This window comes from Phyllostomus discolor, chromosome 14 (genome assembly GCF_004126475.2).
Source record: "Phyllostomus discolor isolate MPI-MPIP mPhyDis1 chromosome 14, mPhyDis1.pri.v3, whole genome shotgun sequence".
Taxonomy (NCBI): Eukaryota; Metazoa; Chordata; class Mammalia; order Chiroptera; family Phyllostomidae; genus Phyllostomus; species Phyllostomus discolor.
In genome coordinates this window covers 3,622,137-3,643,689 of record NC_040916.2, presented here as the reverse complement: position 1 = coordinate 3,643,689, position 21,553 = coordinate 3,622,137, and the positions used below count along the sequence as shown (strand labels likewise).

Here is a 21,553-nt window from a genome sequence, read left to right as displayed (position 1 = left end):
TCCCCAGCTGGGGGCACTCGAGAGGCAACCGATTAATGTAACTCTTGTACACCACTGTTTCTCTCCCTCTCCTCCCTTCTCTCTAAAAATAAATAAATGGAATCTTTAATTTTTTTTAAATTCCAGCAAAGCAGATTTAAAAGAGACTATGTGGTTGCTATTCTTGCTGGACTTACACAAATAATCAGGCCAAGTTTATCGAAACCAGACTTATTTTTCATGCCTTAATTTGGTTATCTTTGGTAAAAATGGGGGTGATTTTAGAGAGAAAATCTGTTTCAGTAGAAACTATAATATTAGATTCTAGTGGTGTTTATTGCCTTTTGAGTTTTTAAAATTCTCTACCTATAAACTGGACTGGATCCTGAGTTCTTCCAGTTTTCTTAAGTATTTGGCTGTCACTCCCCAAACTGACATTTTCACGTTCCCACCCTCTGACTTGGAACCACGGAGAACTGGACCGCCCTTTTCCCAAGGCCACAGAGGCTAACGTGGGACCACCTGGTGTGGACTTCACAGAAATCACGACAGCTCGCCTGCAGACAAGCGTGGTGCCCGCCGCAGAGGGGTCGCCAAAGACACTCACGCCGCAGCCCGGGAGAACCCGCTGGACTGCAAGTGCCTGCCTTCACTTCGTCTGAAGACCCTTCACCCGGGCATCTAGAGTTCTTGCTCACCTGCCCTCGGCACTCAGAAACCGAGATTACAGTCTGCTTTAATCATTAACCTTTGTTTTGTTTCTGCAGTTGCCTCTTATTAAATACCTGACTGTTTGCACCATGGGCTTAACTCTGGGAGCCCACTGGCACCTCTGCCTCCTGAAATGAGATACAAATTTAACTGAACTCTTCTCAAGATCAGACTGGTTTAATGATATGCAGAATGGTCTGTCAGCCCATCTTCTGGAATGTGAAAGTTCCAGGGAACTTTCTGAGGAGGGAACTGCAGAGGTTCAGAACAAGCCACCCCAAGATGTCCCCAGTGGTATGCAGGTTATTTTGAGCTAAAGGCAATTTTAGCGTCAGGCTCAAAAGAAACTTCTCACCCTCTCTTTTAACTACCTAGAAGAACTTGAATTAGGGGCTTTGCCCATAATAATAGACTATCAGAAATAATCTCTTTTGATCCGCCTGTACCAGGCAAATTTTTATTCACTAAACATCTGCTCTTCTTAGCATCCTGCAATGACACTGGGAAGCACCCAAGGGGCACCCCGCCTTGTCCTCAGCTCAGAGGGTCTCACGTACCCAGGCTCCCTGTCTGTCTCTGAACTCTCATGCACGTGGGTCTCTGGCTCTCATGAATGTGCAGTTCCCATACATCCTGTATGTATTCAATTTGGTTCTTTTCTCTTGCAAATAAATAAAGTGCCCTCTGTGAGTGTGATCAACTGCACTGGAAAATAATCCTTTTAATCAACCCACTAAGAAGCCCTTTAATTTAACTTAGTGAGATCCTGCCAGCCTAGAATTTATTTTCAAAAGTTTAAGGGAATACTCTGATCATTTTGTAGTTACTTCTGGGAAGTGGCAATGATATGCCCAAGGTCACAAGGGTCCCCGGTAAGAGCCCACACCCACATCCATGGGATCTGATCCCCACCAGGCTGCTCCTACGTGGGAGGGAGCCAGACCTAATGCTTGGTCCCTGGCTGAGGGCTATGCCGACCCACGGCCAGGCAGGAGTCAGCACGGCACCGACGGCACCAGGAGCCCCAAGGATTGCCCTGTCAGCCCAGACTGCATGGCCAGGCTGGGAGAAGGCACAGGGAGGGGTTCAGACATCCCTCCCCTGCCCACCCCCATGGCCTTCACCTTTGACATCTTTTGTTTCCACAGAGTTCCTTCCCAGAAATCTCTCCTTCCAGTCACTGGACAGCAGCTTCTCAATGGCCGGCACGACTAGAAGACATCAAAGGATAAGGACCCACGGTCCTAACACCTGCCCCCCAACCCCTGCCCCAGACCCCTGCCTCTAACTAGAGCAGGCATCTTACCTTCTTTTAAATTTCGGCTGAAGTCCAGCTTCTCCTGGCTCCCAGAAGCAGCCTCAGAGCCTCCTGGTTTTTTGGGCTCCGGAGACCCATTGCTCTCCGGTGAGCTGCAATCCTATAAGGCACACTGTATGTCACTGTCACTTCTGGGGGAGGGCACAGGCTGCAAAAGTGGCTGAGCACCCTGCAGATTTACACTGTAGGGCCCTCCCTCCCCACCTTCCTTTGTTCTGACTTTGCCCGATATACTGAAAAGAATAAAGGGTTGAAAGACAAGAGACCTGGCTCAGTGACTCACAAGGTGCTTGAACCCACATGAGTCCCTGAACTTCCCTGAACCTGACTCACCTCTGCTGAAAATGGACTCACACCATCCCTGGCATAGGGAGTTAATGCATGTCAATGAGGTTTGCCACAGCAGTCGGGGGCCCAAAGCCAGCTGTTAATTATTAGTCCCTTGCATATACCTACCACCCCAGCTAGGCCACTTACTCCAAGGGGCCCCTCTTCTTCAGACATTGACCCCTCTGCTCTTCTCACTGATTCCTCTCCATTCTTTAAGGTCCAGCTTGGGGCCCTACTCCTCCAGGAAGTCTTCCTTGATAACCACCCAGCCTCCTAACTCCCTCCCAGATACTCTTCCAGGCTGGACGCCTTCTCAGCACCCTGAACCTCTTCTATTTTCTCATTTGGCTTTTAATTATATATTCCCTTTCTACACGTCTCACATGGAATGACAGAATTTTTAAGAGCTGCAAGAATCCTTACTGCTCATGTAGCTCTCAGCTCCTTCGTTTTGAGGACGAGCAACTGTACAGTCCTAAACAGCAATTTACCTCTGGCTTCAGTAATCAGACTGGTTTTCTTAACTCAGACAAAAAAGCTGTTAGATTATCTCTAAGCCAAACTTTAAGCCTATATATCCTATCTTTCCAACTAGTACTTGGGATAAGGACTGGTCACACAGGAGAATGTTAATGTCAGTTGAGTGTAGGAGTGACTCCATGTCCACTTGGACAGGTGACCTGAATGAATTTGGCAGCCCTTCCCTACTCACCTAAGTCTTGCCCCAGGATGACCATTTCTGCCTGCCCCTCTGCCCAGCTAGGGTGTGGGTACCTGCCTGGCTTAAAGAAGAGGCCAGGGGAGGTACATGGATGTGGTAGGGACACTGGCAAGCTGGGAACACTGACCCAGGAGCCCCTGGGAAAGTGCTGGGCACCTGGGCTAGAGCTTGGGGGTCAGCACCATCCTGGGTGGTTCGGGCTGGGTCTCCGGGCTGGGGTTCAGCTGTGGCTGCTGAGCCCTGGGGGGCCTCGTGGCAGGGCTCCTTCTTCCCCTCTGACTTGACAGCACAGTTCACCATGGTGCCACCGCCATCCAGAGCCAGCTGGGCAGAGCCGGGGCTCCTCATGGACATCCTGCGGGAGGAGGGGCAGAGTGAGTAAGGTGAGTCCCGGGACCCAGGGCAGCAACTCTGCCCTCCGTCCCCAGCCCCGGACAGGCACATTCACAGATAGGAGCTCCCACTGGGGATATACAGTGGAAAATTAGAGCCCCGGCTGGTGTGGCTCAGTGGGTTGACTGCCAGCCTGTGAACCAGGGGGTTGCCAGTTCGATTTCCAGTCAGGACACATGCCTGGGTTGTAGGCCATGTCCCCAGTAGGGGACGTGCGAAAGGCAACCACGCATTGATGTTTCTCTCCCTCTTTCTCCCTCCTTTCCCCTCTCTCTAATAATAAATAAATAAATAAAATATTTTAAAAAGTAAAATAAAAACCAGAATCTAAGATTAAATTGTGAATTGGAAAATTTAAAAAGAAAAGAAAATTAGAAAAGATTCTTCTTCCTCCCACCCTTTTTTTAATTAGGGAGCTTTAGAGAAGATTGGGGCCAGACTTGATGTCCTCTGCCTGTTGCAATGTTGGCACTAGTGGGCTGATGGGTCCACCTAAGGGAGCCAGAGATTGTTAAGTGGCTATTCCTCAGCCCAGTAAAGCCAAGGTTATACGTGTGTGTGTGTGTGTGTGTGTGTGTGTGAGTGTGAGTGTGTATATCCTTAGCAGTGCCAGAGGCTTGACAGGCAAAGACATGGGTCCTCACAAACGAGAATCTCTGTTGTAACAGGTGATTCTGATACATATTGGTTTGAGAAGCATTGTTAAATAAAATTTTTAAAAAGATTTTTTATATGGGCATTAATTCTTTCATGAGGGAAGTATAAGGCAAAAAAATCAGATGTAGTAAAACAGCCCTTAGGTTAAACTAAAGGAGTACTACATTTATATGTCACATCAACTCTGTCCAACTACATGTTTCTTGTAATGTGTAATGACTTCATAATATGCCACATACAACACACTAAATACGTGAAAAATGCATCACACCTGAATATGATGTGTTCAATTTGATGCCATCCTACAGATCGGCCCGGACTCTCCGGCAACTTTCAAAGGGCAGGGCTCCCTGGGGGCTGGTATGGAACCCCGGACAGGGCCCTGCGGGCTGAGGAGGGGCAACCCTGCCCTGGGAAAGTCAGCCCAGGGCTTTGGGGTCCAGCTTCAGGTGCCCTCCCACCACCCGGACCTGGAGAGCATCCAGGAAGTGGGTGGCTCAGCCCATCCGGGCGCAGGGAGGAGCGCAGAGCCAGGCCCAGGCAGGCGGGCCAGGTGGGGGAAGGGGGAGCTGAGGAGGGGTATTATCCTGAAGCTGAGGGCAGCAATTACATAACAAACAAACCTCGGCTCAAGCTGTGAATTAATCAAACCGCTGAAAATAAAACCTTCCTCTCAGGAACTTCAGACAAAAGAAATGAAAACAACCAGGCTGGCTGGGAAATAAAAGGCAGCGGCGCTGAAAGGGGGACAAAAGGAAACCAGACAATAGGGTGTTGGACAAAGGCAATAAAGCCAAAGGAAGTGTGACAGGCGAACAATGCAGGCCTGTGGGCTTCTGATCCCGCCCGGCTCCGCGCCACCTCGGCCCACACCCACCATTCCGCTGGCCGGGCTCCGGCAGGCCACCAGGCCCCCTCCTTGCTCCGGACTTGGGTCCTAAGGGCATTTCTCTTCCATTCTGCCCCAACTTTGTGACCTTCCAGCCCCCACCACCTCAAAGCCTTTCTTCCCACGGCAGCCCAGGAAACGCCACAGCAGTGCGCGGGATTGGATGAGCAGGTCTGAGGCCTCCAGGCCTCGGTAGACCTGAGCTGCTATCTCCCCACTGCCAGACGCTGACCTTCCGGCCATCCCCCAACGGAAGGTGCAGGCAGAGGAGGTGGTTCTCTGTCCTAATTAACTGCTGGACCACAATGCCCAGGACAGCCACTCGCCGCACAGGGCTACTGAGAACCAGTTATGGGCCAGACCCAATGGAAATGGGCTGTATGAAATTCACTGGGTTTTCAAGGAATAGAATGTAAAATAGCTTGTAAATAATTGGCTATTGGTTACATGTTGAATTTATAATATTTTGTAAAGGTTGGGTTAAATTCATTCACTTGTGTCTTTTTACCCTTCTGAGTGTAGCTACTAGAAACTCACAGTGCTGTGTGTGGCTCGTACTCTCCTTCTGTGGGGCAGGGCTGCACCGGGACATGTCCTCCCTTTCGCTACAGCCTCTCCTACCCAGGCCTCACCCGGCACAGTCCCCCAGTGGGGCACTGTGCATCATCCTTATGTCGGGGAGCTAGCATCCTGGAGCTCCCGAGGGCTCATCCTGGCTTCTGGCCCAGAGCCTGGTAACAAAGAAAATGGCTTCTGGTGACCAGCCAAGCTGGCTGGGAGGTGTCGGTCTGCTCACCAGGGCATAGTGCCCACCAAATAATCCTGCCAGCCTGCTGCCCAGTCCAAGGCCCTTTACTCCCACAGACTCGGATCAACGTCTGGCATGGGCACTGGCTCTCGGCTGTCCTTTTGGCACCCATTTGCTGATGGAGGAGCAACAGTGCAGGCCCGATGGGCTCCTCCTGTCTCACCTTTTGGTTAGAGGGTCCTTGGGCATCTCTTCCTGCCTCTGCCCCCCACCCCACCCCCACCCAAGCCTGCTCAAGAAGAGCCTTCTCCCTGCCCTTGCTGAGTCTGAGGCCCACAGAGACGGAAGTCTCTCAGAGAAGTGTGGGTGCCAGCCTCGGGACCCCAACCATCCCAGCCATTTCTGAGTGCAGAGCAAATGTTGCACGTGATAAACTAAACAGAGAAAGAACAACGAGGTGGAGGGTGCGGAGCTGACATACCACCCTGCTCTGTCACTGCAGCCGAGTGTCCCTGTGCACAGGTGGCTTCGCCTCTACAGCCTTTGTCTGTGAAGCCAGGGCACCAGGCCGGGGCTGGGGAGATGTCAGTGGAAAAGAGCGGAACACTCACAGGCTTTTGGGGTCAACGACCTGGGTTCAAATTCCTGCCCTGCCACCAGCTGGCTTGTGTGACCTTGGGCAAGTTAATCAACCACTCTGAACGGCAGCCTCCTCAACCATACACTGGGTGAAACAACCATACTGCACAGGTGTCCACGAAGATGGAACAACACAGGGCAAGCTCCGTCAAGTCGTCGCGTAGCCCAGGACACTCCTAGGGCCAGGTGGCCAAGAGTAAAGCCTCCAGGGTCAGGCAGATCTGAATACATTTGAAACCCAATTCTGCCCAATTACCTGCTGTGCAACTCTGAGCAAGTGCTTAACTTTTCTGAACCCCAGTTTCCTGCTTAGTAAAACAAAAATTTAAAAACCCAGTATGAAGAGATGAGCCTTCCACTGGCACTCCAGACCCTGTAAGATATGCCTGTTTTTACATTCTCATGTCACCCTGAGTTGGCCTTCAAAGTATTTGTCATCATTGGTAATGATGCCTTCACACGCTTATTTTGGACTCACCCAGCAGCCTGAGAACCCACCCAACCCCACTCAGGGCACTGTGAAAAATACCTGGTTTTGCTCATCATCGGTGTCCCCAGAATCTAGCACAGTGCCTGGAGCAGAGCGCATGCTCAGTCAACATTCACACAACGATCAAGAAGTGTAATACAGCTCAGCAGTGTAACACATGGCAGACCTGGATGCACCGCAAGTGACGGCCACCGTCGTCCCCATGATCGGATGGGGGCTGCTCTCCCACCCCCACCCCCCAACACTTTGACCCTCGGTTGCCTTTTCCTCGCCTCTAAGATCTTCCTGTGAGTAACCTAAATCCTCCAGCAGCAAAGCAAGTCCATTCCCTTTTGTCTTTACCTTGGGACAGGTACACACAGTTTCCATGCCTTTCCGATGTAAAAACTCTGTTGGAACCCTCCCTGGAGTTACCTTTTCCCCAGAGATTAAAAATAGCCCTCAAATCCCTTTACCACTTCCTTACCAGGCATGCTCCGTGCTCCAACTATCCACATGGTTCCACAGGGGGTTCTAAGCTCAGCAGCCCCTCCAGGTCCTGGTCAGAGGCCACAAGACCACAGGACACTCCACTGAGGCCCAGAAAGGTGAGTCCACATGGCATTTTAGGGAAGTACAGCTAAACAGGGAACAGCCTCCTCGCTTTACCCCTCCCTTCCTTTCTTGGGAACCCACCCCACAGGCCCTCTGCTGCCTTCCTTGTCCTCAGCCTTATCTCACCTGAGCACCTGTCCCAGGTGAAAGCCCTTAAGGGGAAAGGGCTCCAGCCATCCTCACCCTTGGTGTCTCTGAGATGGTGCTGGAGAGGCCCTGGGGCCCCCAGTCCAGTGCCTGGGACGAGGCACAGATGCACCTCCCTGCCCCGAGGCCCAGTGGCTCAGGGCACTACAGGTGCTGGTCTCCCTTCTCCTCCTCACAGCCACCCGCTCACGGCCCACCCACTCCCAGCGCCCCCTCTTCTACCCCAAACAAATCACCAGCCACTTCCTCTCCCAATCAGCCAACGAGGAGCCCAGTTGGACTGGAATCAAAGGAGTTTACACTCAGCCCTCCCTCCCTCCACAACGACGCCCCCCCCCCCCATCAATATCTAGATGCAGATAAAGACAAGAGATAGATTCCAGTCATCCGAGCGTGATGGGTGACTCAGACCCAGGCTACAGGAAGACGCCCGGACAGACAGGCAGGCCCTCTGGGGGAGCCAACGACTGTGCCTCCCCACTGGGCACATCCAAGCCCCTCCACTGCAGGCTCCCAGAACCAAGCTGGCCCCGAGTGGGTGGCGCCAAGGGCATTGCCAGGGAGGGGGCCACACTGCAGGCAGGAGTGGGCCAGGGCCTGAGTCCCAGGGGAATGGCACTTCCTTTCGAAGCCCCAGAGAGTTGAGCGCCTCAGGCAGCCCTGAACAATAGCCCAAGGCGTGGGTGCCCAGAACGGTGCCCCGGTGCCACATCCTGCCATTCTTCTCCCAGGCCGCACCCTGCCACCCTTCCTGGCTCCGCCCGATCCTATCTCTGGTGTTTACTCTGAGCTGGGGGCTGGGCTGGCTGTAGACCTGGGACAACTCTTTCCTGAGAGGCCCCCTTACCTTCTCCAGCCTCCGCAGGCCCAGGGCGTGTGTCCGTCTGGTCTAGCCCAGCTCAGGAGGGGCCACAGCCAGCACTCCCAGCCCCTAGGCCATTCCGGGCTGGCCAGGATAGTAGAGGGGCCCACACCAGCCAAGGGAGGTTCCTTGAATTCCCAAGCTCCTGTCCTTTCGCCTACCGTTCCCCCGACCCTCCCCCTCCACCCCACCACAGAAGTCCAGGTCCAGAAAGAACTTCTTCACAGGCTGCCAGGATTCGGCCGAGGCCCAGCCCAAGGGCAGGGAGGACTGCAGAAGGTGGGACTGATGGTAGCCGTGAAGTTCCCATCCACAGCCCATCCGGTGGGGCCTCTGAGGTACCTGAGTCTTCTCCCAGCCCGGAAAGACAAACAAGGGGCAAAGGGGACTTCCAACAGACTTGGAAGCGTTTAGGTTCCCAGGGGAACGTGTGCCTGCCCTATCAGCCTGGGTCAAATTGAGAAGAGGTAAACGGGGTCTCCAGGAATTCCTTCCCTGGGGGCCCTCCTGCCTTCAGGACCTGATGCTGTCTCCAGCCCCTCCCACGTCCCATCGGGCAGCCCACCCGCAGCACTAGGAGGCAGCTCCCAGGGCTGGCACACAGCAGAAATGGTGTGGCTGGGGCTGACTGGCCTTGTTGAAGGCCTCCCTTTTGGGAGATCCTTGAACACTGACCAAAGGAAGGCAGGCCCCACTGCCCCCGCCCCCAAAATAAACATGCTGTGGTAGAGTACTCGGGCTCACTACCAAGTGAGGGGTTTGGCACTCATTTCCCCTCAAACCCCAGACCAGCAGAGGTGGCAGCTGAACCCAGGCCTCGCCGACGCCCCAGCCTCACTCTCCCTCTACCCCAGATAACAGGATCCAGTCCGGCAAAGAGAGACCCACCACCATCTTCACCAGTTTGCAGGATTCTAGTTGTTTTAGGCTTAAGTCATGGCCAAGGAATCATCAGTCCAAAAACACCAAGGCCACTCTGGGAACTTACAGGAAAGGCTTACCTATCAAAACTTTAGTTTCTTCAAGTATAAATGGAGATTCCCATACCCACTTTGTGATTGAAGAATCTGGTACAGAATATATGTTCAGGGAAGAGAGAGAGGTAGAAACCTAAAACAGCAAAGGAGGTCTCTTCCTCGCACCCAGGGCTCCCGGGGAGCAGGCTGGCATGTCGCAGGCTCCCCAGGAGGCAGGTGAGAAGGCGTGACCCTCTGGCCTCGCCGGCAGCCATCCTGGCTCCATCTCAGTCTGCCTGTGTGAACGAGGGGTGTGTCCATTTCTCCAACTCTAAAACAAATAATAACTATCTTGAAAGAGTATTAGGAGGGTTAAATGTAATGTCTTCCAAAAGCAAAAACAACAGTGTGCTCCCTGAGCCCTCCCCACCACACTTTGGGGAAGGCTCCCCCACCCCCGCGTGAGCACGTTACCCTCTTCCTTCTCCATCTGCACCTGCAGGTCTCCCTCTCTTTGGCACTGTCTCTCAACCCCACATAGGCTGTCTGAATGCCGTCGCTCTTCCCAACTATCCTGGAGTCTCCCCAGCAGGCGCCCACGCCGAGTCGGGGGCCCAGGCTCCACATGGGGCAGACAGGCTGACAGGACCAGACCTTGCCAAGGAAACCCCACCTACTCAGTGCCACTGTTTACCTGGCCAAGCCAACGTCCTGGCTGATGACACGAAAGCTCTGCAGAACTCCTGAGCCCCTTAGCTCCCACCCTCCTCCAGAGCCCAAGAGGGTAGAAAGGCCCTCCTAACCCCTGTGGTGCCCCCTGTGGAGACCAGAGGGATGACTGCAGAGGGGAAAGGACACATGGGAACCAGGCTGGATGACGTCTCATGGTACAGTGACACAGGCCCCGGAGACATGCGCAGTTGGCCCCAACCCCAGCACCCTCTCACCAGCAGCCCGGGCAGGCCAACCCACTGTCTAAGCCTCCCACTTTCTTTATCTACAGATGGAACTTCCTTACAACCCCATAACGTGGTTGTAAGGAAGAAACTATACCATACAGGCCAAGGCCAGAGCCTGGCACACAGCAGAGTGGAACACCTCGATGGACATTCTCACTATAAATCTCAACTGGAGGGTGAAGGCTGGAGAAGTGAGAAGCCCCCCAATTCCACACTGCTCTAAACAGAGGTCCAATGAATCCTCGAGACTTAACCTCTTTACACCACCGATTCTTAGAATCAGTATGGTATAGAAAATGCTTAGCACAGTGGCTGGCACACAGCAGACTGGCACTTAATGTTGCTGTGGTTGAATGAATGCATGAATGAATGTGCTCCAAAGGAACCCCTGCCAGCCACAGCACTCGGCCCCCAGCCAGTGGCATGTTTTGGAGACCTTTCTTACAGGCGCTTCAAGTGTTGGTCTCCACGCATCCGTGAGCCCACATCCTCCTCTCAACGTGGGCACACCTCCACGCTGCATCCTGGGGTCCCTGGGGGCTCACAAAGATATCTGATTCCTCCCCTAGTTCCTCTCCTTCTTCCTGCCTCAGCCACCCACTGCAGGGGCAGGGGAAATGGGTCAGCAACCGAGACAGGTGAGGGGTACAACACAGAAAGAGGAGTCGGTGAATGCCAGTCTCCAAGAACGCCACCTGGTAGTGCCGACAAGAGCACAGCCTGGAACCAGAAGGCCAGCACGCCAGTGATCAGCACGTCCACGGCAGCCTCATCGCCTCCTCCCTGGGGTGCACCACCCCAGGGCTCTGCAAAAGATACATGTCCAGAGAAGGCCTGGGCACTCCCCAAGGGGTTCGAGCGGCAAGCTCCACAGCTGGGGCAGACGACGGAGGAGCAAGGTGACCAGCAGCCCTGCGATCACGGTGGCAGAGGCCCGGGCGGGACCTGGGCACAACGACGTCACCTCTGGGCATCCCACACAGGTCCGCTGCTTCCGCCTCCGCCTCCGCCTCCCACAGCAGGAGCTCTGGGTGGGCCTAACCACCAGCATCTGCCCCCACAAGCTCGCTCATCGGAAACCCCAGTGCAGCCGCTTGGGCTCAGGCAGCGTTCTTTCCTCCAGTGAACAAAGTGTTCCGTTCTTTTTCTCTGCAAAGGCCCCGTTTCCTCTCCCACTATCTGCCCCATCGACAGCCAGGCCTGCCGCAAAAGCGAGATTTCTTCTTTCTTTTTATTTTCATGGTCCCTTTATTTATGGGTTACGTTTTTTTCTTGGCTTTGACTCCTTTCCAAAAGGGCAGGGAAGCCAAGGGAGGAGAGCAGTATCATGTTCTCTGATTTCATCTAAATTTCTCATCACGAACCCCCAGAACAGCCAGGCTGCACCCCCGTCTGCCTGGAACCGACCTTCCAGCACCGACACCCCTGGCAAACTGACACGGGACCACCCCAAGCAAGGAGAGAACCGGCTCTGGCTAAGAGGGGGAATGAGGAATGATTTGGGGAGGGGTTTTAACATCTGGAGCCCACAATGTTAATAATAAAATAACTAATAATAAAATAACTGTACACTCAAAGTATTTAACGAGTGAGCGATGGGCACTGATCAATTAGATGGGACTCTTGGGACAATCAGATGAGTTGGCAGATGCCAGCCACCAACAACTGGTGGTCACTCTGTTGTGTGTTAGCTCAAGACCCCCTCTGGTCACAGCTAGCATTTACTGAGCTTTGTACCAAGCACCATTTGAATCACTTTTACATACATTAATTTATTTGATCTTTACAATAATCACTCGAGGCTGATGGTACTATCATCTCCATTTTACAGACGGACACGTCCAGGCAGAGGTGACCAGGCAGAGGTGACGGGAGCCCCAGCAGTCAAGCATCAGAATCTGCCTGCGGACCAGACAGTAGGGGCGGAGCGCACAATATGCTAACAGTCATCTGTGGGAATTAGCTCTTTTAATTCTTTCCTCAGCCCTGCGATACAGTTGCCATCATCATCTATTTCACCAATGAGGACATGGAGGCTTCAGGAGGCTAAGCAACTGCCCGAGGCCACAGCCAGTGAGTGGTAACGAACACCCCGAACCCAGAGACTGGCTTGCGTCCCTTCTTTTAAGCACTGGACTACAATGGGCTTTTCTTCCTCTTGTCTGAGGTCCCAAGAGTCATGAAAAGTCATCCCTGGAGCCTGAATTGCCTGTCCCCAACCCCCAATCTCTGCTAAGCCACTGCAGCTGGTATGATGGGGTCATGGGACCCGGGCAGGTCCTAGTTCATGGTCCTAGATGACGTGAGAGAAGTCAAAGGCCAACTCGGGGCCAAAACAGCCCTGGCTTCACAGGTTGCATGCCCTACTCCTGCGGCCGCACCAGGAGACCAGATCAAAGTAGGCGGGGGTCAATGTGCCCACCCACACCACATGCAGAGAAAAAGGACTCCAAACCAGGGCCCTACCACGGCACCTTCCCAGTGAATTCAGGGCGTGGTTCTGGAGGTCATGGGGCTGCTCCACCTCTGACCTCCCTTAGTTATTACTTCTTCGTTTCCCACCGTCCCTCCATGCCCTCTGTCCCCACGCCTCCACTCCCGCTCCCTTGGCTTCTGGTGCTCGCCTGACTCTCACCAGCACTGAGCAGAGCTGCGCACCCCACACACCCTGGGACACACATGCCGGATGAATGGCTGCAGTCGTTCCTGTTCTCTTAGGAAAACTTTCTCTAAATAGAAAAGGAATGTGTGCTCATTGTAGAAAATCTGCAAAATTTATAACATAAAGAAGAATAGAAAAATTAACAAGCCACCCATTTCCCACCAATCCAGGAGGCCGCTGATAATAATCTGGCGCGTCTCCAAATCTTTTTTTCCTTTTTCATCACTGAGCTCATAAGCAAGTTTTTATTCTTTCCCCCTTGCTTAATAGACCATAGAAGGGGAGTTTTCATGTCACTAAAAGTTGGAAACTATTTAAAATTCTTTTTTAAAAGATTTTATTTATTTACTTTTGGAGAGGGAAGGGAGGGAGAAAGACAGAGAGAGAAACATCAATGTGCGGTTGCTGGGAGCTGTGGCCTGCAACCCAGGCGTGTACCCTGACTGGGAATCAAACCTGCGATGCTTTGGTTTGCAGCCCGTGCTCAATCCACTGAGCTACGCCAGCCAGGGCTAAAATTCTTTATAAAACCACGTGTTATGGCTGTGCATTTGCCACTCCACGGCCACATTACAAGTTACTTCACCAATGCCCATGGTCGACAGGGTCAACTCAATAAATCTCATGTTATTGAAACCTCCCTCCTCCTCCTCCTCCAGCCTCCTCCAGTGGGTCACAGCCATTCTGTTCCTGCGACAGATGGAAAGGAAAGGGCTCTGAGAGTCAGCAGGCAGAGCAAGGCAGCAGAAGAGCCTGGGGAGTGGAGAATGGAGGACGGAGGCTCAGTGGGGGCTGAGGAGCTGGGGCCCAAGCTCTGACGGCCTCTGCAACGGGGAGGGGTCTGTCAGCACATCTCAGTCCTCGGCTTCCCCTTAAAAAGATGGAGAGCCACAATGAGATACTACATGACACCCAGTACAATGGTTATTAAAAAAAAGTCACGACAAGAATGAGGACCATCGCTAGTGGGAATGTAAAATCGTATGACCACTGTGGACAATATGGCAATTCCTCAAAAAATTAAACACAGAATAACCGTATTATCTGGAGACTCTTTAAAATTTTTTAAAAATTGATTTGAGAGAGAGAGATGAAGGGAGAGAGAGAAGAGAAGCATGGATTTGCTGTCCCACTTCTTTATGCCTTCATCAGTTGCTTTCTGCATGTGCCATGACCAGAGATAAAACTCACAACCTTGGAGTATCGGGATGATGCTCTAACCAACTAAGCTGCCTGGCCAGGGCTGATCCAGCAATTCCATTTCTGGGTGTATACCCAAAAGAACAGAAAACAGGGTTTTGAGGAAAGATTTGTTCACCAATGCTCATACAGTATTATTCACAATAGCCAAAAGGTAGAAGTGACTAAAATATCCATGGAGTGATAAATGGCTAAACCAGCATGACAGATACATATATAAGGTCTGTCCAGAAAGGGTCAGCCATTGTTAATATAATGAGAATGGTTAGCACAGCATCGATGTAACCTAGGCCAAAGAGAGCGGACTGGAGTGCGCAACAGTGAGCAATGAGGACTTCACTGTACCAGTCAGTGGGGGCAGTTGATGCCACTGTGTGAACATGTGGACTGTGGCCATCGAATTCTTAGTGAGAGAGTAGAGCAATGAATCTGCATGAAATTTTGCATTAAGCTTGAACATTCCTCCACAGAAACTATTCAGATGATTCAGAAGGCCACAGCTATGGGCAACTAGTGATTGGCAGCTTCATCAGGACAATGCACCCGCTCATGCATCACGTCTCCTGCAGTTTTTTAGTGAAACATCAAATCACCCAGGTGACTCAGCCTCCCTACAGCCCTGATTTGGCACCCTGTGACTTCTGGCTTTTCCCAAAACTAAAATCACCTTTGAAAGAGAGGAGATTTCAGACTGTCGATGCGATTCAGGAAAATACGATGGGGCAGCTGATGGTGACAGGGAGAACTGTGTAAGGCCCCAAGGTGCCTACTTTGAAGGGGACTGAGGTGTCATTGTCGTACACACAATGTTTCTTGTATCTTGTATCTTCTTCAATAATGGCTCTATTTTTCATATGACATGGCTGGATGCCTTGTGGACAGACTTCGTAAAATGGAATATTAGTCTTTAAAAAGGAAGGCAATTGTGACACATGCAACAACATGGATGAGCCTCGAAAGCACTATGCTAAGTAAAATAAGCCAAACACAAAAGGGCTAACGTTTCAAGATTCCATTTTAGCAGGTAGTTAAATCCACAGGGACAGAAAGTAGAACAGGGGCTACAGGGGCCATGAGAAGGGGGCAAGGGGGAGCTTCCCGCTGAATGGGCACAGAGCTCTGGTTCGGGATGAGGCAGTGAGTGTTCTGGAGATGGACGCTGCGATGTTTGCACAACATGTGAACGTACTCAATGCCACTGAACTGTGCACTTAAAAACGGTCAAAGTGGTAATGTTACACGCATTTACCACAATGAAAAAAAGGCTGGAGAACATGAAACTGCTAATAATTTGCACTTTCACGGCACCTTTAATCTTGCAGATGGGCAGAGGTGAGAATATAAACATAGCGTCACAGCCTGGGGACGAATGTCAGACTGGGCATGAGGGAGAGCGGCAGGCCATACTCACAAAGCTATAATTAACATCACTAATTGAAGCGTCTAGAAAAGGCCAGAGCCAGACAGTGCCAGACCTGCCCCGCTAGCTAGAAGGCCTTCCCTCCAACCCTCCCTCCCTCACCTCTAGGAACGATGAAAGGCTTCCACCTGCCTCACAGAGACAAGGTGTACTTAGGATCCCTCAGCAGGGAGGTAAAGGGATCTGGGGCAGGAAGATAGGGATAGAGGAAGAGATTTAGTATTCTCTTAAAATCAGTTCCTCAGCTTTCCCGGAAATCCTCTCTTCAAATGTTCTTCTTCGGGTGCTGGTTTCAAGGAAAGCACCGGTTCCAGAACTGGTGTGCACCCCCACCCGCCACCATCTTGCAGACGACTCTGGGTGAGCTATCTTCCTGCTCTGGGCCTCTCTCGAGGTTTACTCCTGGTGTCCCCGCCATCTAGAGAGGACACAGTGACAACCGTCCAAAGGGAAGCTCTACATCAGAAGGTCGGTGCTAATAGAGGGGGTGACTGGGGTGGCGGCCCCCTGGGGAGAGAACGGAGGAAACAAGCAGCCTCGCCAGTTCTCGGGGACTCTCCCACTTCATCCCTCTCCTCCTCGGAAAATGACAAGCTGGTACCAAAGTCTCACTCAGCCCTAAGGTTCGTTTCCATGTTCTTCTACTGGTAAAAGTTACCCGGAACACGTCACGGGGTTTCCAGTGTCTCTGAGAGCTGCCCGAGCTCCGGGGCACCACTCAATGATGATGCCGTTCTATAAACACTGTCACATGAATAAATAAAAGTGAAAAATTAGGGGAGAAAGAGTGCAGGCCACACGGATGGCAGGCCACCACCAGGACCCTTAGGGATTTCCTATGGAAACCAAAGCCACCAGCATCTTTGTCCAAAGAGGAAGACAGATGAGTGTCCCCTCCCCCATCCCTGCCTCCCCAGGCCCTCCCTCTGCCCCCTTGGGTTATTAGAGGCTCTATGCCCCTCCCCCCACAGCCTACCGCCCTGACCCAGGGGAAGGGGGTCAGTGATGGGGTCACTGGAGGCGCCAGCTCAAAACCAGCTCTGTCGCTTAAGGAGGAATTTAACCCTCTTTCTGCCAGCTCGTAACTACCCACCCTAACAGACCTACCTGTATGGGGGGGGGAAATGACAGAGAGGGTCTGGCTGGGCCGGGGCGAGGATTCTGAGTGCAAGGTGGAAATAAACACTGGATTTGGAGGCAGAATGTCTGAGTTTGAGCCCTAGTCCTGCCACAAACTCAGTCTTAATTCTCTGAGCCCGGGTTTTCCTATCGGTACGGTGGGAAAATACACAGGACCGGACTGCGGGGAGCCTTCACACAGTCGGGCAAATGTCACAGCACTTCGTGTGCACTTACTAGAAGGTTGGTTTATAAAGCCCTATCCGTGGGGGAGGGGTTTGGACCTGGGACACACCCCCACCTTCCCAGCTCTCAGTTTTTCAATTTGCACGTGGAATAAATTCTTTCCTCTACCCCCAGAGATAAGTCTGTAAGTGGGAGAGGCACCACAGCCTTTGATGCTGCGAAAGAAATACAGGTGCTGCTAAGCCCCTGCTCTCCACCTTCAGGATGCAGCCAAACCGGCTGAAAGATACTGACACCTCCTGCCATTTGCTGTGTGATTGCCACACGCTGAGCACTTCACAGAGACCTTCAGCAGTGACAAAACCCATTTTACAGATGAGGCAACTGAAGTCAACATGCAAAGGCAGACTCCCACTTAAGGTCTGCCTGACCCCAAGCTCAAAACCACAGCACAAGCATCTGGGAAAAGAGGCTGCCAAGCCCAATTAACCCTCTCACTGTGGGCTTAGGGCCAACAGGGCAGCCTTCACTTCCTGTCTGGCTCCTGCAGGCAGTGCCTAAGCACCCAGAGTCCAAAGATTAGTGAAAGGCTGTCAATTACTATGGATTATTAAAATTCACCAGCAGTTAGGTTTTGTGAATGTGGTAGTTTCTGACTGCAAAGCGATCCCAACTACATGTGGATTTCACCAGTTTTGCAAAAATCCACCCTGCGTGTGTAGAACTACCCCGCTCAGTGACCAGTGTGAGGGGCCACACTGGGCAAAGAACAAAAGGCAGTGTGCTGGGAGCCAGAGTCATTTTGTACACGTGGCAATGCTCTGCCCCAAGCTAGTGTGAGAGAACTCGGTGTGCCCCCTTTCCTGGGCTCCTCCCCAGCACCAGCACCAAGAGTCCCTTCCCCAGCCCACCCCAAACCACAACCCCATGCTTGCTCCAGCTCCTGGGACACTTGGAGAGCAGGTCCCACCCTTGTTTCTTCGAGGGAATGCTTCACTCCGGGGACAGAATAACCACAGCAAGAGTAATGGCACCAAGCACCTGGAGGAGAGCCCCATGTGCCGATGCCGTTCTGAACACTTTCCATGTAATCCTTTTTATTTAATCCTCCCAACATGCAGGCCTGACTGTTGACAGCACTTTACAGTGGAAGAAGCTGAAGCACAGAGAGGCTAAGTAACTTGGCCAGGGCCACACAGCACAATCACGGGTTGTGTCTGAAGGAGTACTGTACGAGCCTGGGGAGATATGGCTGACAGCTTGCCCCCACCCCCCCACAGTCTGAAGGAGTGCTCGTCCTCCTTCCCCAGGTCTACAGAGGCCATACTTATGACTTGAAGGAGGGGGCCACCCCACACCCAGGCAGGCCCCAGGGGAGCCACATCATCCGCACCCCAGCACACACCCAACAACCACCACAAAGGCCCCAACACTAAATACCGGGTCCCACTTATTGGAGCCTCCTGTGCTCCAGGCCCTGTGCTAAGCGTAGTGATATGTACACCACTTCGCTGAAGCCTTTCCACCTTGTGGGGAATTATTCTTTTCCACTCCGCCAATGAGAAAACTGGCCTATAAGCAAGCTCTGGTATTTGCCAGAAATCACACAGCTTAGCAGAAACAAAGCCAGCACTCAAACGTGGCTGTGTCTGAGTCCACCTCACCCCCAGTCTCCCGACCCAACGCTGCAGCGGCCGACCCATCACCATGGGTCCTGGCAACGGGGCCGACTCGGCGGAAAGCCTTGCTCCCACAATGCAACTCCGTCTCCTAGGATTTTGTCTCACCTCCCCAGACAGATCACAGCTTCCCCCAGGACAAGGTCTGGTCCCTCCTCAGCCTCACCCAACAGATTCACATAGTGAGGGCCTGGTAAAGCTTGTCCATTCCCTAGCTCATCTGTCCAAAATATATCAAACCGCTGCCTTCTTAAAAGACACCTAGAGATGACTCTTCCTCAATCCTGAACAATATAAATTTGCCCATTCATTGAGAAATGGCACATGCTGGGTTTCCCAGGAGGCTGGCCACACTCTGTCACTAGGGCCCCAAGCGGGACCAAAGCCAACGGCGGCATGGATCAGGGCAGACAGGGAAAAGGAACAGCCCCACCGCCCAGGGCTGCCAGCACGGCCTCACACCCTGGGGGCCAGGAGCTCTGGAAGGGAAGGGAAAGATATCTCAGTTACCAGACTGTTTGGAATGATTTCTTTTTTTTAATCCTCACCAGAGGTCATCTTTTCATTGCTTTTTAGAGAGAAACAACAATGGGAGAAAGAAGCATCAATTGGTTGTCTCCCGTACACGCCTAGACCAGGGTCGTACATACCCAGACCGGAGAACAAACCTAGGTTATGTACCCTGACTGGGAATCAAACTCCTGACCTTTCAGTTATGGGCCGACGCTCCAACCAACTGAGCCACGCCAGCCAAGGCACTGGCGTGACTTGTCACAGAACAATGAGAGAGAAATTTCAGCCGGAATGAATGTTCTGAAAGTTCTCTGAAACATCTCTGAGTTCATCCTTTCATGAATCCCTGGCTAGAGCCTTGAGCCAGCCAGGGAGGAGGCTGTCGACCCGAGAACAGAGGACAAGTACCCGCCTCAGGACTGAGTGGCCATCAGCTGTGTGAGGATAATAAGAGGATAATCGTCCAAACTGCACAGCTGGAGACCAGTGCATCCCTCACTGTCCAGCATCCCTCTCCCCCACACATATGCACACACTCTCTGCCCTGGCTCTTCCCGGAGCCTCACAGATAGATGCTCCTCCTCTGGGAGACTGCCCTTCCCAATGGCACCAAGCTTGGAGACCTATTGGACTACGGGTTCACCCTCCCTAAGAGGTTCACCCTCCCTAAGGCAGACTGAGACTCTCCCAGCCTGGAGGCAGAGTCCAGGGGACCAGGCATCACCAACCCTAACCATGAGAAATCCCCCCACTGCCTAAAGAAAGGCTAACACAGCTACATCTATCCCAAGCCAAACAACTGAGAAGAGAATGAGGGGAAAACAAGGGAAGAAGGAGGCCAACTTACGTAAGGGGTGGATGGAAGAAGGGGACTTGCTTCCAGGAACGGGGACTGGTGACAAGCCCAGGGAAGTGCGAAGGCCAGCCTAGTTGAGGGGGCAACGCAGGTGCTGCGCCCACCCTCTCCATCGTCGTCCGGGACCCCCACACACAACCTGGCACACACACAGCCCAGGCACCGCAGAGCTCTATCTCCTGCCCCAATCTCAAAGCCACGGAGCGAAGTTCCACCAGCTCAGCACTTCTGCAGAAAGGGGGTTGTTTCGCTGGCGCACCGCTCTCTCTACACAGCTGGTGGTCATCTTGCTTGCCCCCCCCCCCTTCCGGGATCCTCTCACGCACAGCTGCTCTTCTTTCGTTGTAGGGGTCTTCCCGGGCCCTGACATCTCAACAAACGTGACAGCGACTCTGGTCCAAAGATCACCGCCCTGACTCCATTTCACAGAGGAAAATCTGGAGCCTGAGGCCCAGGAGGCGTATGGGTGAGAGTGAGCCCACTCAGCCTGCTTACAAGAGCCATTTGGGCTCACTCGGGGATGCCACACTGTCCGGAAGTGTGTCTCCCCACACAGAGCTGGGCTCAAATCGGCCCAGAACCAAAACTGTCCCCGAGCACAAGCCAGACACCACAGAGTCAATCATAAAATTGTTGACCTGTCCTCTTTCCTGTTCCGCCACTTGCCATGGCCCCTAAGAGTCTCCCCAACACTGGAGAACAGAATGTGCTTGGCTGGAGACCTGGACATCATAAATTGTTGTTAATAACAGATTCTTAATCTGGAAAACAAAATAATAGAAAGCCTGGCCCTTCCTTTCTGCTCCTCTGATTCCCAACATTATGTCCTACAAGACCAAGAGGAGAAAGAAATGCCTCCCTCTGGCCATAGTAAGAGAGGGAAATGGATTCCTACCACCCCAGGACCCCAGGGGCCCCCTTTTCCACCAGCCTTGCCAGTCAGGAGCACAAAACCCAGGCCCCAAGGAGCAGCTTCTGTCTCTAATTTCACTTTATCCTCACGTTCGTTAAGCACCTGCTAAGTGCCAAGCACTGTGTACCTGCATTCGAAGGCTCCTGGTCCCCCTCAAAGGGGACAGGAAACAAGAGCCAGAAGCAGCCATCTTCACAAAGAACAACAGTATAAAAGGCAAATCTAAATATGCCTGGAGATAGATTATGAAACTATGGTCAGTGTATTGGTTATATGCAAATTATATGTAAACATGTACATAGGCCTTTAAAAAAATCCAAGTGTCACTGCTGCTCCTTCTGCCTCTCTCTCACTCAGGGCTACCTAGGAAGCTACCTGCCCACCCACCAGGGCATCCCGGAGTACTGCCCCGGCTGCATCTCCCAGCACTCCCCTGTGCACGAAGTCTCTCCATGGCCTCACTGCACCTCACCTCACAGCCACCTGAAAAACCTGACGGCTCAGGAGGAAAACAGAGATGTGCCCATGCCGGGCACGATCAAGGTGGCAAATGAGGGAGAGGAGAATGGTGACCTCTGCCCAGGCAAATACCCTTCTGACCTGGTCTCAGGA

At 52.5% G+C, this 21,553-nt stretch overlaps 1 protein-coding gene across 1 annotated transcript in view; it reads right to left on the bottom strand.

Moving 5' to 3' along the window:
* The window catches only part of SOX13 (SRY-box transcription factor 13), a 45,544-nt gene that overhangs the window by 10,089 nt on the left and 13,902 nt on the right, over positions 1 to 21,553 (bottom strand). Inside the window, 4 exon segments of the mRNA XM_036015766.1 lie at positions 1,815 to 1,901; positions 1,997 to 2,108; positions 3,187 to 3,198; positions 3,201 to 3,414. Of these exon segments, the coding sequence (XP_035871659.1) occupies positions 1,815 to 1,901; positions 1,997 to 2,108; positions 3,187 to 3,198; positions 3,201 to 3,413 (424 nt within the window). The 5' untranslated portion in view covers position 3,414.